The sequence below is a fragment of the Salmo salar genome, chromosome 22, assembly GCF_965601325.2.
Source record: "Salmo salar chromosome 22, fSalSal1, whole genome shotgun sequence".
NCBI lineage: Eukaryota > Metazoa > Chordata > Actinopteri > Salmoniformes > Salmonidae > Salmo > Salmo salar.
Window position 1 is genome coordinate 2572307 of NC_138312.1, and position 19233 is coordinate 2591539.

Consider the following 19233-nt stretch of genomic DNA (forward strand, 5'->3'; position numbering starts at 1 on the left):
GTAGTCAATACAGATGTTATTTTTATTCCAGCTATTATAATAAATATCAACAGATATATCTGCCGGTGAATATTTCCACTCTAAAATCGGAATCAGTATTGGATCCAAAAATTCCTTATCGTTCAGGCTCTACTAACATTTGCTGCATAAACACATTAATTTTCCATTTTAAATAAAAAATCTGTTGCTGATGAAGCTCATGAGTTGGAGCTGACGTGTGAGTGTGTAAATTATGTATAGGCATCTACCAGATTATGGGGGGGGGGCAATGTTTCCTGTTTTTTTTTTTTTTTGTCCCCCCCGCTTTGGTTATGAAATGACCATCACCCACTAATTGTCATTTTTGCAGATTAAGTGTTTGAGCCAGTAATGTATCAACATTTTATAAATTAGCTATGACATAACCAGTAGCGGACTTACCATTAGGTAAGAAGAGGCAAATGCCTCAGGACTCACACCAACAAGGGGCCTTGTGAGCTGGGCATAATTTACAAAAATAATACTACTTATCATAAATGTATCTACCCCCCCCCCATGCTGCTCAAGGCCCCCCCCGTCCACTGTGCCTGCGTTGAGTACACATTGTTGACAAAGGCATCCAAAAAACGTAATTAATCCATACAGCCGAATACTATTTCTTAAGAGATCATTTATTTTCATATTAATATAATCCAAGTTTTCCTCATAATAGTAGAAAAACGACTGTCATTAATCATCCATAGCCTGGTTCAAAATAATGGTCCATTCCACCCTGACAGAGTTAGTGTTCATTGTTTTCCACTCAACATGATTGTAAAAGTGACTTTCATTGGAAATAAGCTGCAGTAATCAGGTGCTTTCAGTGGGGCAGAGAAAATAAAGATTTAGTTGAACAAAAATGACCTATTTACTTTCACTACAGTTGAGGTCGAAAGTTTACATTCACTTAGGTTGGAGTCATTAACTCGTTTTTCAACCACTCCACAAATTTCTTGTTAACAAACTATAGTTTTGGCAAGTCGGTTAGGACATCTACTTTGTGCATGACACAAGTAATTTTTCCAACAATTGTTTAGACAGATTATTTCACTTAATTCACTGTATCACAATTCCAGTGGGTCAGAAGTGTATATACATTAAGTTGACTGTGCCTTTAAACAGCTAGGGAAATTCCAGAAAATTATGTCATGGCTTTTGAAGCTTCTGATAGGCTAATTGACATTTGAGTCAATTGGAGGTGTACCTGTGGATGTATTTCAAGGCCTACCTTCAAACCCAGTGCCTCTTTGCTTGACATCAATTGTAGAAATCCACAAGTCTGGTTCATCCTTGGGAGCAATTTCCAAACACCGGAAGGTAACACATTCATCTGTACAAACAATAGTACGCAAGTATAAACACCATGGGACCACGCAGCCGTCATATGGCTCAGCAAGGGGACACATTCTGTCAACTAGAGATGAATGTACTTTGGTGCAAAAAGTGCAAATCAATCCTAGAACAACAGCAAAGGACCTTGTTAAAATGCTGGAGGAAACGGGTACAAAAGTATCTATATCCACAGTAAAACGAGTCCTAAATTGACATAACCTGAAAGGTCGCTCAGCAAGGAAGAAGCCACTGCTTCAAAACCGCCATTAAAAAGCCAGACTACGTTTTGCAACTGTACATGGGGACCAAGATTGTACTTTTCTCGAAGTGTCTTCTGGTCTGATGAAGAAAAATAGAACTGTTTGGCCATAATGACCATCGTCATGTTTGGTGCAGGAGGGACTGGTGCACTTCACAAAATAGATTTACATATTTAGATTCCCCCCCCCCCCCCTTAAAAGATTTAGATGCACTATTGTAAAGTGGTTGTTCCACTGGATATCATAAGGTGAATGCACCAATGTGTAAGTCGCTCTGGATAAGAGCGTCTGCTAAATGACTTAAATGTAATGTAAATGTAAATGGCGTCATGAGGAAGGAAGTTTGTGGATATATTGAAGCAACATCTCAAGACGTCAGTCAGGAAGTTAAAGCTTGGTCGCAAATGGGTCTTCCAAATGGACAATGACCCCAAGCATACTTCCAAAGTTGTGGCAAAATGGCTTAAGGACAACAAAGTCAAGGTATTGGAGTGGCCATCACAAAGCCCTGACCTCAACATTTTCTATATTTGGGCAGAACTGAAAAAGCGTGTGTGAGCAAGGAGGCCTACAAACCTTACTCAGTTACACCAGCTCTGTCAGAAGGAATGGGCCAAATTTCACCCAACCTATTGTGGGAATCTTGTGGAAGGCTACCCGACACGTTTGGCCCAAGTTAAATAATTTAAAGGCAATGCTACCAACTACTAATTGACTATGTAAACGTCTGACCCGCTGGGAATGTAATGAAAGAAATAAAAGCTGAAATAAATTCTCTACTATTATTCTGACATTTCACATTCTTAAAATAAAATGGTGATCCTAACTGACCTAAGACGGGGAATCTTTTACTACGATTAAATGTCAGGAATTGTGAAAGCCGAATACATTTAAGTTAAGGTGTATGTAAACTTCTGACTTCAACTGTAGGTGTCAAGCGTTCCACAGGGATGGAATACAGTAGTTGACTGCTCAAGCCTCCCTGACCCACTCCTTTTCCCAGTAACTGTCAATCTTCCCCACATCCAATTAAAAATGACAGTAAATATGATTGATTTCAATAATCTAAGCAATTCTAATCTCATAGAATGCTATGGTTGTTACTAACATTACATGTTTGTTCTATTGAGTCAATTTACTACCGTCCAAGTTAAGTAACCACCCGTTGTGTGTCTGTTTGCTTTGCAGGCTTGTTATCCAGCCTGGGAGGACTTTGTAACCAAAGGAGTTAAGCTGCAATCCCAGCTAAGGTAAGAGCTAACCCTGTCCTCTGCAACCCCTCTCAGTGAATGTCCATTTATTAGCTAAAAGGATCTGTATGCATGTGTCAAATAAAAAGACAACAGAATAGGATTCGAATTCCCCAACTTCTTCTTCTTCTTCTTAGGCCTATATTATTTAGTCAGGACTGATGAACACACATACCCAATTAATTTGAGCATTCGCCATAAACAAGTGTGTAAACAGCAGAGATGGGACCAAGTCACAATTTAGCAAGTCTTAAAACCTCTGTTCTCCGTCCCGTATGCGGGATCAACATCCAGCGTAAAATAATTTTGCCATATTCATAACTGAACCTATAGAAAAATGATTTATTTTTTTTCAAATATAGGACTATTTTATATCATTTTATAGATACACCTCTCCTGAATCGAACCAGGTCGTCCGATTTCAAAAAGGCTTTACAGCAAAAGCAAAACATTAGATAATGTTAGAGGAGTATATCGTCAAAGTATTCACATGGCCAATTTCCGACCAACCACATGCATCACAAATAACCAAAAAACAGCTTAATGCAGCACTAACCTTTGACAATCTTCATCAGATGACACTCCTAGGACATCATGTTACACAATACATGTATGTTTTGTTCGGTCAAGTTAATATTTATATCCAAAAACAGCATTTTACATTGGCGCGTGATGTTCAGAAAATGATTAGTCTCAAACTTCCGGTGAATGACCAGAATGTGCATATTCATTTACAGAAATACTAATCATAAACGTTGACAAAATATATAACAATTATTTAAAGAATTATAGATTTACTACCTCTTAATGCAACCGCTGTGTCAGATTTCAAAATAACTTTACGGAGAAAGCACATTGTTCAATATTCTGAGTACATAGCTCAACCATCATTGCAAGCTATACAGTTAGCCGTCAAAACTCTAAAATACCTTTGCTGATCTTTGGCGGAATGCACTCAGAACGACTCCCACTTCCACAAGAAATGTTCATTTGTTTGATAAAGTCCATAACTTATGTCCAAATACCTCCGTTTTGTTGGCACGTCCAGAACACTATTCCAAAAGGCACGAGACGGGGGCGCAAATCAATAGACGAAAAGCTCAAAAGTTCCATTACCGTTTGTAGAAACATGTCAAACTGTTTCCAATCAAACCTTAGGGTGTTTTTAACATAAACAATCGATAATATTCCAACCGGACAATAGCGTATTCGTTACAGAAGAAAAAATAAATATGCTATCCATGCGTGAACGCGCATGAAGTAACTACATGACCTCAGACAGTACACTGCTTGAACCGGCTGTTATTCGGTCAAAATTCACCATAGAAGACTCAAACAACTTTGTAAAGACTGTTGACATCTAGTGGAAGCCTTAGGAAGTGCAAGTTGACTCCACAGACACTGTAGTTTCAATAGAAAATGGTCTGAAAGACTACAAGTGTCAGATCTTCCACTTCCTGGTTGGATTCTTCTCAGGTTTTTGCCTGCCATATGAGTTCTGTTATACTCAGACATCATTCAAACAGTTTTAGAAACTTCAGAGTGTTTTCTATCCAAATCTACTAATAATATGCAAATATTTGACTCTGGGCCCGAGTAGTAGGCCGTTTAATTTGGGTAAGTTTTTCATCCGGCTGTGAAAATTCTGCCCCCTATAGCGAAGTGGTTAAAGGCACAGTCAACTTAATGTATGTAAACTTCTGACCCACTGGAATTGTGATACAGTGAAATAATCTATCTGTAAACAATTGTTAGGAAAAATTACTTTTGTCATGCACAAAGTAGATGTCCTAACCGACTTGCCAAAACTATAGTTTGTTAACAAGAAATTTGTGGAGTGGTTGAAAGATTTGTTTTAATGACGCCAACCTAAGTGTATGTAAACTTCTGACTTCAACTGTGCTTTTTGCAAATATAAAATAATTGTACAGTATTTAAAATGATACTGTTGGTATTTCAAAATACCCCAGTATACTGCCCAAGCCTACCCACTAGGGGAACACATCTCAGTTCAATGTCATGAATTTCTAAATCCAGAAAAGGGAAATAAGAAAATATAGTAGGTCTAGGACATAGGAAAACCCCTACATGACTAAGTGTGATTTTTGAGTCTTGTGATCAAAACACTCACTGTCTCCCCAGCAGTGACTGACTTTGTTTGACTCTGTGATTTAGAAAAAATATGCTTAAAAATGTTAGCTGGAATGATTGTAATCAGTATGCTCACGCAAACAGAGTAAACTGATTTCAAGCCTAATGATGCAATAACATATTCTTATCTGAAACCTGTCTAGGGTTTTATCTAATGCTGGTTTTATTGTGGTTAAAGTAGTTTAAATGGAATGTTTCTCCATTACATGTTTTGTTTTATCTTTCAGGGCAACCATCATCGTCACAAGCTCTTTCCTGGATGCCTTTCAGAAGGTGGCAGATATGGCGACTGGAACAAGAGGTAAAGGCAGAGATGTGTATCTGTGTTCATCGCTTCTTTAAGCCACAGTAGATGACATAGACAATTCTAGTTTGTGAAAGGGGAGTCAACTGTTGTCATGTGGCATGAATTGTTCTTTCAATATGGTGCTGAGTAGGTCAGTCGAATTTTATTTATTTTTTAATATATTTTTTTTGCGCTATGGTGCTTTAATAAGCTACTACTGAGTAAGTATTTGTCTGCGGTTCTGTGTACATCTAAGTACAACGGGGCTGTCGGATGAGCAACAGAGGATGGTCCCACTCACTGGCCTACACTTAAAACTGAGAACACCCATAGGGCAGGAGATCTGAGGACTGCTTGGAATTTTTGTGTGTGTGCGTTTGTTTTTGGCTCATGTGCTTTCAGTTAAGAACATGGTTCTGAAGCACAATACAGTATCAGTGTAGGCTACCCGTTGTGATACTGTGACCAAACTCCCCCCTTTCTCCCTAGCGATCAAGTGACACAATCCATTATTAATGAATTTATCATTGCTGTTATACAACATGTGCAGAGGCCCCCCCTCCCACATTTCACCATTGTTCTCTATGGACGGGGCCCAGGGATGCAAACTCGTAACCTTTCGCCGATATTCACCATTTTGATCTCAAAATAGGTCATCCACGTGAATCGTGGAAGGTGAGGGAGGGGGGGGGGGTTGGTGAGGGAGGGAGAGTTTCATGTAGGCCTGGTGTGTTTTTCCTTTACTGAAACAATGGAAACACAGATCATTATGTATTTCATATTCCTCCTGCCCAATCACAGGTTGGCCTTTGGATAAGCGGAAACCAACAAAAATTCAGTAGCCTTTTCTATTATACAGTAATAAACGTGAAGTTAAATTCAATGTGTTGTATTGAGTACAGGTGTGAATACCGGGGACAGGTTTTTGTGCAGCACACGTGCAGAATATATAGAAAACAGAAGCAGGTGTCCTGGGATGGGGGAAACCCTGTGGTATCGTGATACTTGGTATCTTTCCTTAGTGGTATCACATCGTTAGTGACATTTTTGAGCCAACACAACTGATAGGCTCTAACGCATTAAGGAAAGAAATTCCACAAATTAACTTTTAACAAGGCATTCCAGGTGAGAGAATTCCAAGAGTGTGCAAAGTTGTCATCAAGGTAAAGGGTGACTACTTTTAAGAATCAAACGTATTTATATAGCTCTTCTTACATCAGCTGATATCTCAAAGTGCTGTACAGAAACCCAGCCTAAAACCCCAAACAGCAAGCAATGGAAGTGTAGAAGCACGGTGGCTAGGAAAAACTCCCTAGAAAGGCCAAAACCTAGGAAGAAACCTAGAGGAACCAGGCTGAGGGGTGGCCAGTCATCTTCTGGCTGTGCCGGGTGGAGATTATAACAGCACATGGCCAAGATGTTCAAATGTTCATAAATGACCAGCATGGTCAAATAATAATAATCATAATAGTTGTCGAGGGTGTAACAAGTCAGTAACACAAGAGTAAGTGTCAGTTGGCTTTTTCATAGCTGATCTTTGAGAGTATCTCTACCGCTCCTGCTGTCTCTAGAGAGTTTAAAACAGCAGGTCTGGGACAGGTAGCACGTCTGGTGAACAGATCAGGGTTCCAGCAGGTCTGGGACAGCAGGTCTGGGACAGGTAGAACGTCCGGTGAACAGGTCAGGGTTCCATAGGCAGAACAGTTGGAACTGGAGCAGCAGCACGGCCAGGTGAACTGGGGACAGCAAGGAGTCATCAGGCCAGGTAGTCCTGAGGCATGGTCCTAGGGCTCAGGTCCTCCGAGAGAGAGAATTAGAGAGAGCATATTTAAATTCACACAGGACACCGGAAAAGACAAGAGAAATACTCCACATGTGACAGACTGACCCTAGCCCCCCGACACATAAACTACTGCAGCATAAATACTGGAGGCTGAGACAGGAGGGGTCAGGAGACACTGTGGCCTAAAATCTAAAATATATTTTGATATAACACTTTTTTTGGTTACTAAAGGACTCCATATGTGTTTCATAGTTCTGATGTCTTCACTATTATTCTACGATGTAAAAATAAAGAAAAACCCTTGAATGAGTAGGTGTGTCTGAACTTTTGACTGGTAATGTGTATATACTTTTTATTTTATTTTTATATACATTTTCTTTCCAACTGTTAGGTTCTTATTTTTCGGAGTAAATGACTCACGGACACTAGAGAAGCTTAACCAAGTTTAATTCTTCCCAAAGGTTCTGTACAGCTGTAATCAGACAGCAAAACATTTCTCACTTCAGTTATATACATCCTACTTAACACACTCCCTCTCTCCAATCCTTACAGTTTATGGCTCTACAGGAAGCTAATAAAGAGGGTACCAGGATACCAAACCTTTATTACTGCCTTAAGAGAATCTGTCCTGACCTCAACCCCCTCCATCTAATCCACAGATGTCCATTGGGTTTTTCTTCAGAGAACCATTAACTTCTGACATAACCCAGTCTCTTTCATTTCCTATCTCAATTATCAAAGTTTAGCCGATTCCAACACAACTCTAAATATCATATCAGTGACTTTTGGCTCCCTAAAATCTGTATCCGACCCATCCTATATCGGTTGGGGTCTACTACTGACTCTACTCAATCAACCGATATTGATCCTGCCTGACAAACGTAATAAAAGTGCAGTCGACTTTGGTATTTTGGACACAGTAATTGCAGAATCCCCTCAGATAACTATCTCACACATGATATGTGAGAGAAACCTTGATGCAACATTTAATTTCTTGAGGATAAGTGAATCAGTGCAGTCTCACTCCTAAGCATTTTTGAAGACAACTTCAGATTGAATAAGCGTTTCAAAGTTATACCACACAAACACCTGTGTTGTAATTTGTTGCCTCAAATAAATTAAACCTCTCACTTAGCCAATCTCTGATTTACATAATTTTCATAGTAAATTTCCATGTGACCCAGTTCAGTGTGTTCCCTTCATCTGTAAAGGTCTTCCCTCTGGGCAGAATGCCAGTCAGCACGAAGGCCATTATTCATGTGTCTGTTACACAGCATGACAAACAGTGTGACGCCGAGACATACTTTATAACGCAACACTTTGATTTACCATGGAAATGCCTTTATCCGTAGGGCGGTGCACAATTGGCCCAGCGTCGTCCGGGTTAGGGATTGGCCGGGGTAAGCAGTCATTGTCAATAAGAATTTGTTCTTAAACTGACTTGCCTAGTTAAATAAAAAAAATCACTGGGCTGTTCTATAAAGAGAAAGCACTGCTCCTGTCACTTCCATGTTTCATGCACAATGGAAATCAAATGATTCAGGGATAGCACGGTTAAATTGAGTTCGGTATTTATGTAGATGCCTGCATAAAAGGTAACACAAAGTCACATGTAAAACTGTAACACAGGTAATGCTATGTGACAGTGTCTGGTATTGGTGGAGTCAGTTTTTAGTATGCTTTTGTATTATTCTAAAGAGAGGGGTAGCTTATTTAGTGTTATGCGCTCGGTGGAAGCAGCACATTCCAAAGTGGGCCAGTCTAAGTGTGGGTGGGTGGAAGGGGAGAGTGGGGTGTCTTGTTGATGCACCTGTTTGGGGAGAGACTGGCCTGGCAGCTGACCCCTTCCCCACTTGCATCCCACTCAGCTGTATAATGGAGGGGGGGGGGGGGGGGGGGCACCACAGATTATCTTCTCTGAGAGGAGAGCCAGCTGTCCCCTCTGCCACAGCAGACACCACTGGACACTTTCCAGACTGGGTTTGAGTCGCTGTGTGTGCACGCAAGTGTGTTTATGTGCTGGTCGTGCTTGTGCGTGGGGACCAACAAAGCCTCACCTTCAGCTCTGACCCACTCCCCTAACCAAATGTGCTGGAGCATGGTCTGACTGTTTTGCTATACTAAGAAATCCATACCCCGCAAGGCTGACCTTTTTTGTTGTCTGAAATGTTATATTCAGTACCAGTTTGGACTCAATTTTCTACATTTTAGAATAATAGTGAAGACATCAAAACTATGAAATAACACACATGGAGTCCTGTAGTAACCAAAAAAGTGTTAACCTGTTAGGGCTAGGGGGCAGTATTGACACGGCTGGATAAAAAACGTACCCGATTTAATCTGGTTACTACTCCTGCCCAGTAACTAGAATATGCATATAATTATTGGCTTTGGATAGAAAACACCCTAAAGTTTCTAAAACTGTTTGAATGGTGTCTGTGAGTATAACAGAACTCAAATGGCAGGCCAAAACCTGAGAAGATTTCAAGCAGGAAGTGGCCTGTCTGAGAAGTAGTTTCATCTTGGCTCTTTTTATTGAAGACTCAGGATCTGTGCAATAACGTGACACTTCCTACGTCTTCCATAGGGTCTCAGAGCCCGGGAAAACGTTGAACGATATCGAGGCAGGCTCTGGCTGAAACACTTTATCGCTTTTGGCAAGTGGCCACTCAGAGTACTATGGGCTTAGGGGCGTGCCCGCTTCGACCGAATGGTCTCTTTTCCTTTGTCTGTTTATCTAAACGCAGATTCCCGGTCGGAATATTATGGCTATTTTTATGAGAAAAATTGCATAAAAATTGATTTTAACCTCTATGGGACCGGCGGGACGAATTCGTCCCACCTACGTAACATCCACTGCCAGCCTGTGGCGCGATTTTCAAAATCTTCAAAATCCTATTACTTCAATTTCTCAAACATATGACTATTTTACAGCCATTTAAAGATAAGACTCTCGTTAATCTAACCACACTGTCCGATTTCAAAAAGGCTTTACAACGAAAGCAAAACATTAGATTATGTCAGCAGAGTACCAAGCCAGAAATAATCAGACACCCATTTTTCAAGCCAGCATATAATGTCACCAAAACCCAGAAGACAGCTAAATGCAGCACTCACCTTTGATGATCTTCATCAGATGACAACCCTAGGACATTATGTTATACAATACATGCATGTTTTGTTCAATCAAGTTCATATTTATATCAAAAACCAGCTTTTTACATTAGCATGTGACGTTCAGAACTAGCATACCCCCCGCAAACTTACGGGGAATTCGCTAACATTTTACTAAATTACTCACGATAAACGTTCACAAAAAGCATAACAATTATTTTAAGAATTATAGATACAGACCTCCTCTATGCACTCGATATGTCCGATTTTAAAATAGCTTTTTGGTGAAAGCACATTTTGCAATATTCTAAGTATATAGCCCAGGCATCACGGGCTCGCTATTTAGACACCCGGCAAGTTTAGCACTCACCATAATCATATTTACTATTATAAAAATGTCATTACCTTTTGTTGTCTTCGTCAGAATGCACACCCAGGACGTCTACTTCAATAACAAATGTTGGTTTGGTCCAAAATAATCCATCGTTATATCCGAATAGCGGCGTTTTGTTCGTGCGTTCCAGACACTATCCGAAATAGTAAAGAAGTGTCGCGCGCTTGGCGCAATTCCTGACAATAAAATTCAAAGTATTCAATTGCCGTACGTCGAAGCATGTCAACCGCTGTTTAAAATCAATTTTTACGTCATTTTTCTCGTAGAAAAGCGATTAAAATTCCGGCAAACAGAGGAAAAAATCCCAAAGGCGGGGGCGGTCGGGGTCACGCGCATAAGCTAGTGTCTCTTGATGGGCCACTTGAGAAAGGCGATAATGTGTTTCAGCCTGGGGCTGGAATGACGACATTCTCTTTTTTCCCGGGCTATGAGAGCCTATGGACGACGTGGGAAGTGTCACGTTAGAGCAGAGATCCTTAGTAAATGATAGAGATGGCAAAGAAGTTCCAGAAATGGTCAGACAGGCCACTTCCTGTAAAGGAATCTCTCAGGTTTTGACCTGCCATTTGAGTTCTGTTATACTCACAGACACCATTCAAACAGTTTTAGAAAATTTAGGGTGTTTTCTATCCATATGTAATAAGTATATGCATATTCTAGTTACTGAGTAGGAGTGGTAACCAGATTAAATCGGGTATGTTTTTTATCCAGCCGTGTCAATGCTGCCCCCTAGCCCTAACAGGTTAAACAGCGGTTGACATGCTTCGAAGTACGGTAATGGAATATTTAGAATTCTTTTGTCACGAATTGCGCTATGCTCGTCACCCTTATTTAGCCTTTAGGATAGTGTCTAGAACGCACGAACAAAACGCCGCTGTTTGGATATAACGATGGATTATTTTGGACCTAACCAACATTTGTTATTGAAGTAGAAGTCCTGGGAGTGCATTCTGACGAAGACAACAAAGGTAATAACATTTTTCTTATAGTAAATCTGACTTTGAGTGCTAAACCTGCTGGGTGTCTAAATAGCTAGCCCTGTGATGCCGGGCTATCTACTGAGAATATTGCAAAATGTGCTTTCACCGAAAAGCTATTTTAAAATCGGACATATCGAGTGCATAGAGGAGTTCTGTATCTATAATTCTTAAAATAATTTATGCTTTTTGTGAACGTTTATCGTGAGTAATTTAGTAAATTCACCGGCAGTGTTCGGTGGGAATGCTAGTCACATGCTAGTCACATGCTAATGTAAAAAGCTGGTTTTTGATATAAATATGAACTTGATTGAACAAAACATGCATGTATTGTATAACATAATGTCCTAGGGTTGTCATCTGATGAAGATCATCAAAGGTTAGTGCTACATTTAGCTGTGGTTTGGGTTTATGTGACATTATATGCTAGCTTGAAAAATGGGTGTCTGATTATTTCTGGCTCGGTACTCTGCTGACATAATCTAATGTTTTGCTTTCGTTGTAAAGCCTTTTTGAAATCGGACAGTGTAGTTAGATTAACGAGAGTCTTATCTTTAAAATGGTGTAAAATAGTCATATTTTTGAAAAATTTAAGTAATATCATATCTAAGGTATTTGAATAACGCGCCACAGGATTCAACTGGCTGTTGAGTAGGTGGGACGCAAGCGTCCCACCTAGCCCATAGAGGTTAAATAAATCAATATATATTTTAGATTTTAGTAGCCACCCTTTGCCTTGATGACTGCTTTGCACACTCTTGGCATTCTTTCAACCAGCTTCACCTGGAATAATTTTCCAACAGTCTTGAATAAGTTCCCACATGCTGAGCACTTGCTGGCTGCTTTGCCTTCACTCTGCGGTCCAACTCATCCCAAACCATCTCAATTGGGTTGAGGTTGGGGGATTGAGGCCAGGTCATCTGATGCAGCACTCCATCAATCTTCTTCTTGGTCAAATAGCCCTTACACAACCTGGAGGTGTGTTGGGTCATTGTCCTGTTGAAAAACAATGATAGTCCCACTAAGCAGAAACCAGATGGGATGGTGTATTGCTGCAGAATGCTGTGGTAGCCATGCTGGTTAAGTGTGCCTTGAATTCTAAATCAATCACAGACAGTGTCACCAGCAAAGCACCCCCACACATTAACACCACCTCCTCCATGCTTCACGTTGGGAACCACACATGCGGAGATCATCCGTTCACCTACTCGGGTATCACAAAGACAATTTGGAGTCTTCTTATTGGTGTCCTTTTAGTAGTGGTTTCTTTGAAAAATCAGGCCTTCATGGTCAAATTGCTGCAATCATTCTCCTCTGAACAGTTGATTTTGAGATGTCTGTTACTTGAAATTTGAAGCATTTATTTGGGCTGCAATTACTGAGGCTGGTAACTCTAGTGAAATTATCCTCTGTAGCAGACTGGGTCTTCCTTTCCTGTGGTATTCCTCCTGAGAGCCAGTTTCATCATAGCGCTTGATGGTTTTTTCGACTGCACTTGAAGAAACTTTCAAATTTCTTAATGTTCCGTATTGAATGACCTTCATGTCTTAAAGTAGTTATGGACTGTCGTTTCTCTTTGCTTATTTGAACTGTTCTTGGCATAATATGGATTTGGTCTTTTACCAAATAGGGCTATCTTCTGTATACCACAACTGATTGGCTCAAACACATTAAGAAGGAAAGAAATTCCACAAATGAACTTTGAACAAGGCATACCTGTTAATTGAAATGCATTCCATGTGACTACTTCATGAAACTGGTTGAGAGAATGCCAACAGTGTGCAAAGCTGTCGTCAAGGCAAAGTGTGGCTACTTTGAAGATATATTTTGATTTGTTAAACACTTTTTTTGTTTACTACATGATTCCATGTGATATTTCATAGTTTTGATGTCTTCACTAGTATTCCACAATGTAAAAATGTAAGAAAAACCCTTAAATTTTTAAAAATTTATTTAACCGTAACTGACTTAGTTAAATAAAGAACAAATTCTTATTTACAATGATGGCCTACCCTGACCAAACCCGGATGACGCGGGGCCAGTTGTGTCACACCCTATGGGACTCCCAATGACGGCCAGATGTGATGCAGCCTGGATTCGAACCAGGGACTGCAATGACACCTCTTGCACTGAGATGCAGTGCCATAGACCACTGCACCACTCGGAATGAGTAGGTGTGTCCAAACATTTGACTGGTACTGTACATGTTTGAAATCGTTTTAACAGTGCAATCAGTCTTGTTTTTGTCTCTCGTTTAACCACATTGGTTACTCAAGCCTATGTACTTATGCATCATGACATTCTTAACCTGTTATGGCTAGGGGGCAGTATTTTCACGGCTGGATAAAAAACATACCCGATTTAATCTGGTTACCACTCCTACCCAGTAACTAGAATATGCATATACTTATTACATATGGATAGAAAACACCCTAAAGTTTCTAAAACTGTTTGAATGGTGTCTGTGAGTATAACAGAACTCATTTGGCAGGCAAAAACCTGACAAGGTTTCAGGCAGGAAGTGGCCTGTCTGACAAGGTGTCGTTCTTCTTGTCTCTGTTTATTGAAGAGTGAGGATCTTAGCTGTCCCGTGACACTTCCTACGGCTGCCATAGGGTCTCAGAAGGCGGTAAAAAGCTGAATCGTGGCTTTGCAGGCTCTGGCTGAAAAAAAGTAGCGCGTTTGGGTAGTGGCTGGTTACAGTACTGTGAGACTCAGGCTCGTGCCCGCGTCGACCGAAAGCTTTGTTTACTTTCCTCTGTTTAGCTAAATGGACATTCCCGGTCGGAATATTATCGCTTTTTTACGAGAAAAATGGCATAAAAATGGATTTTAAACAGCGGTTGACATGCTTCGAAGTACGGTAATGGAATATTTAGATTTCTTTTGTCACGAATTGCGCCATGCGCACGACCCTGATTTACCATTTCAGATAGTGTCTGGGACGCACGAACAAAACGCCGCTATTCGGATATAACGATGGATTATTTTGGACCAAACCAACATTTGTTATTGAAGTAGCAGTCCTGGGAGTGCAGTCTGACGAAGACAACAAAAGGTAATGAAACTTTTATAATAGTAAAGCTGATATTGGTGAGTGCTAAACTTGCCGGGTGTCTAAATAGCTAGCCCGTGATGCCTGGGCTATGTACTTAGAATATTGCAAAATGTGCTTTCACCAAAAAGCTATTTTAAAATCGGACATATCGAGTGCATAGAGGAGTTCTGTATCTATAATTCTTAAAATAATTGTTATGCTTTTTGTGAACGTTTATCGTGAGTAATTTAGTAAAATGTTAGCGAATTCCCCGGAAGTTTGCGGGGGGTATGCTAGTTCTGAACGTCACATGCTAATGTAAAAAGCTGGTTTTTGATATAAATATGAACTTGATTGAACAAAACATGCATGTATTGTATAACATAATGTCCTAGGGTTGTCATCTGATGAAGATCATCAAAGGTTAGTGTTGCATTTAGCTGTCTTCTGGGTTTTTGTGACATTATATGCTAGCTTGAAAAATGGGTGTCTGATTATTTCTGGCTTGGTACTCTGCTGACATAATCTAATGTTTTGCTTTTGTTGTAAAGCCTTTTTGAAATCGGACAGTGTGGTTAGATTAACGAGAGTCTTGTCTTTAAATGGCTGTAAAATAGTCATATGTTTGAGAAATTGAAGTAATAGGATTTTTAAGGTTTTGAAAATCGCGCCACAGGATAGCAGTGGCTGTTACGTAGGTGGGACGAATTCGTCCCGCCTAGTCTAGAGAGGTTAAAATGCTGTGAAATAGTCATATGTTTGAAAAATTGAAGTTTTTGTATTTTAGAGGAGTTTGTATTTCGCGCCACGCCCATCATTGGATATTGGAGCAGGTGTTCCGCTAGCGGAACGTCTAGATGTAAGAGGTTAACCTTTCTGGGAAGGGGGTTCCGCTAGTGGAACACCTGGCCTACAGCCAGTGAAATTGCAGGGGGCCAAATTCAAACAGAAATCTCATAATTAAAATTCCTCAAACATACAAGTATTATACACCATTTTAAAGAAACTTCTCATTAATCCAACCACAGTGTCCGATTTCAAAAAGGCTTTACGGTGAAAGCACACCATGCGATTCTATTAGGTCAGTGCCTAGTCAGAAATAGCATTAAAATGAATCACTTACCTTTTGATCTTCATCTGATGGCACTCCCAGGTCTCTGTTAGACAATACATGTTTGTTTTGTTCGATAAAGTTCATCTTTATGTCCAAATACCTTCTTTTTGTTCGCGTTTAGTCCAGTAATCCAAATGCACAAAGCGCGGGCACAAAGTCTAGACAAAGTCAAAAAAGTTCCATTTTGAGTTTGTAGAAACATGTCAAAATATGTTTCTAATCAATCCTTAGGGTGTTTTTATAATAAATATTCAATAATGTTTCAACCGGACAATACTGTTTTCATTTAGAAAAGAAAGGAAGCGGAGCTCACGGCCACGCGCGTGACTAAACTAAAGGCTTTCACCTGGGCCATCTGCTTATTCGCTCCCCTTTCACAATAGAAGCCTGAAACAACTTCTAAAGACTTGACATCTAGTGGAAGCCTTAGGAAGTGCAATCTGACCCCACAGACACTGGATAGGCATTCACTTAAACTACAAACCTCAGAATTCCCACTTCCTGGTTGGATTTTTTTCAGGTTTTCGCCTGCCATATAAGTTCTGTTATACTCACAGACATTATTTTAACAGTTTTGGAAACTTTAGTGTTTTCTATCGAAATCTACTAATTATATGCATATTGTAGCTTCTGGGCCTGAGTAACAGGCAGTTTATTCTGGGCACGCTTTTCATCCAAACTTCCCAATGCTGCCCCCTATCCCTAAAGTGTTTAATAGAGGATAATGTGATGTAAAAGTACTGCATCACATTTGTTACAATGTAGGCTTGTTTTTAGCTAACTGTTTCGATTTTTTTATTTAACCCATATTTTACCAGGTAAGTTGACTGAGAACGCATTCTCATTTACTGCAACGACCTGGGGAATAGTTACAGGGGAGGGGGGATGAATGAGCCATTTGTAAGCTGGGGATGATTAGGTGGCATGAAGGTCAAATTAGGAATTAAGTCAGGACACCGGGGTTAACACCCCTACTCTTTACGATAAGTGCCATGCGATCTTTAGTGACCACAGTCAGGACACCCATTTAACATCCCATCCGAAAGACAGCACCCTACACAGGGCAATGTCCCCAATCACTGCCCTGGGGCATTGGGTTATTTTTTTTTAGACCAGAGGAAAGGGTGCCTGCTACTGGCCCTCCAACACCACTTCCAGCAGCATCTGGTCTCCCGTCCAGGGATTGACCAGGACCAACCCTGCTTAGCTTCAGAAGCAAGCCAGCAGTGGGATGCAGGGTGGTATAACGTATAGTCCCCAGTGCCTCATACGTTAAAAATAAAAATGTCTGGAAAAAGGCAGTATGTTGACATCCAACCTATTATTCACAACAGCAACATGACTTGAGGACTAGGCTATATTTATCACTGGGAAGTGTTTAGAGTTCCTGCGTCTTTTAAATATTCCTGTGACACATGCTTTTTGTAAGCAAACTTGCACTGCCACATGCCCGCTCCCAGCATTGAGCTCATGGAAATCTGTTTAGAAAAGGGGAAATGTATACAGTTTAAACAAAGGGAAGGAGAGAGGGGGAGATGTCTGTGTATCTGTATGGGAGGAGTGTGGTGGGAGCGCAGCCCTCGGTCTCCTTAGTGGTGATGACTGCACATGTCTGAACAGTCTTTGATTTCTCTGCACATTTCCCTCTTGAGATCTGCTGGGAAATTTGTTTTGAGTTATTAGGAATTCCCAACCCCCTTTTTAATTTTCTAAGTTGCCAGACCATTCCTCAGTACTACTACATCAAGAACTAGTATTTTGGCTTCCCCAAGTTTCTATGCTAGGTTTTGACAGTGAGGGCTTCTCGTCTTACCCTTGCGTGATCAGTTGACTAGTGACACACTAACAATGCAGCAGTATTGCACTCAGGGGAAACATGTCTTATAAAAATTCAGCTGGCTGTATAAAATGTGCATTGCTCCTTTTTGACCTTGTATTCTTTGGTTGCAGAGTTTGTCTCAGAACAGAAATGTTTAGATTGCTCTATTTTTACCTGGAGGTTTAGAATAATTTGTAAAATCGGTTAATGTAAGAGGCTCCATATTATGCTGTTATCAACAGCATGATCTGACTAATCTGTGGATCCTCATGACTGGTTACCATGAGGATGTATTTATTAATTTTCTTTTTTAAACATGTGTTGTACGAGGCAGACTCCTTTTTTCTCCAGTGCATCAAAGAAACATCACAGGACTCGCAACAGCGATCCACAAGACAAGGGAGGTTCTGTCAGAGCTACTGATTCAAACAGAAGAATTTAGTGATCTACAGTTTTAGACTTGAAGGAGCGTAGTATGATTTGAACTTACAGAAAGAAGGAAAAGCTAAAACATGAAGAGCATTGTAGGATTGTTCTGACCCAAAATAAGTGTGAATAGAGTGAATTGTATGGAGGGCTGTCCCCCAGGATATATTCCACTTTTACCTTAGATGGAATCTTAACTAGTCAAAGCAGAGAGACCTGTCTGGAACACAGCACAACACAGTCCGGTGGCCCACAGCCACAGCAGACCGCTGCGAGGAGGGGGCGTCTGGGTAAACTGAGTAGGTGTGAACAGAGCCCCACTCTTGTGCTGAGAGACACTGAGTGCTTTTGTGCAGTGGTGAGATGTGGGCACCAGTTATTCTGGGATGTGTCTAAGAGCGAGACAGGACACGGCTTGGTTATCCCACACAGAACACCAGACATGTTGCTAATGTGAGAATTTGGCATTGGTTGGATGAGGAGGCTACTGGTGAACTACATGGCTTTTAGCTTTATTTAACTAGGCAAGTCAGTTAAGAACAAATTCTTATTTTCAATGATGGCCTAGGAGCAGGGGGGTTAACTGCCTTGTTCAGGGGCAGAATGACATATTTTTACGTTGTCAGCTCGGGGATTCAATCTTGCAACCTTTTCGGTTATTAGTCCAACGCTCTAACCACTAGGCTACCTGTCGCCCGTGTGCCACAAAGGTTATCAACAAATTGGGATTCATTTCGTAATACATTTTGTGACATTGTCCTCCCACGTTGGCTGTGCCAGTTTTATCTCCAGAGTCAAAGTTGTCTAGCTAGGCAGCTACTTATGAACAGAGCAGAAGTTAATTACATGTATTTTCCAAGGTTTCCATTGAACAATGCTCTCCAGCTATACCGGCAGTTTCACTACTAGAGACTTATCAAACTGAAGATGGCTCACAGAGGGGTGGGGTTGAATGAATGAGGTCGGACCTGTCAGGCGTTTTTTATTTTATTTAAAAATGTTTGAGTCTGGTAACTTAATTTGATCCATTTGAAACCACTTTGCATTGGAGTGGTCCAGGAAAAGCTGGGTAATGTTTCTGCAGGCATTGGCCCCATCTGGAGCATGAGCGCAATGCTTAAATGTACTATTGTGGCCTGTGCCTAAACAGCACTGCGTGACGCACGCAAGGAGTCCATTTGATACAAAAACTTCACAACCATCAAACGCTCGTCCACTATCAGAGGAGGAGGATTTTACAAGCCTGGCCTCTCAGCGGTGTTTTGGCTTAAG

The 19233-nt window shown here is 40.6% G+C and overlaps 1 protein-coding gene across 3 annotated transcripts in view; it reads left to right on the forward strand.

Moving 5' to 3' along the window:
• Positions 1–19233, forward strand: part of LOC106582629 (protein MTSS 2) — a 156881-nt gene that overhangs the window by 13263 nt on the left and 124385 nt on the right. For all 3 annotated transcript variants that reach the window (XM_014165855.3, XM_014165856.3, XM_014165857.3), the window contains exons 2-3: positions 2799–2860; positions 5239–5312. In XM_014165855.3, the coding sequence (XP_014021330.1) occupies positions 2799–2860; positions 5239–5312 (136 nt within the window). The remainder of the gene's footprint in view (positions 1–2798; positions 2861–5238; positions 5313–19233) is intronic.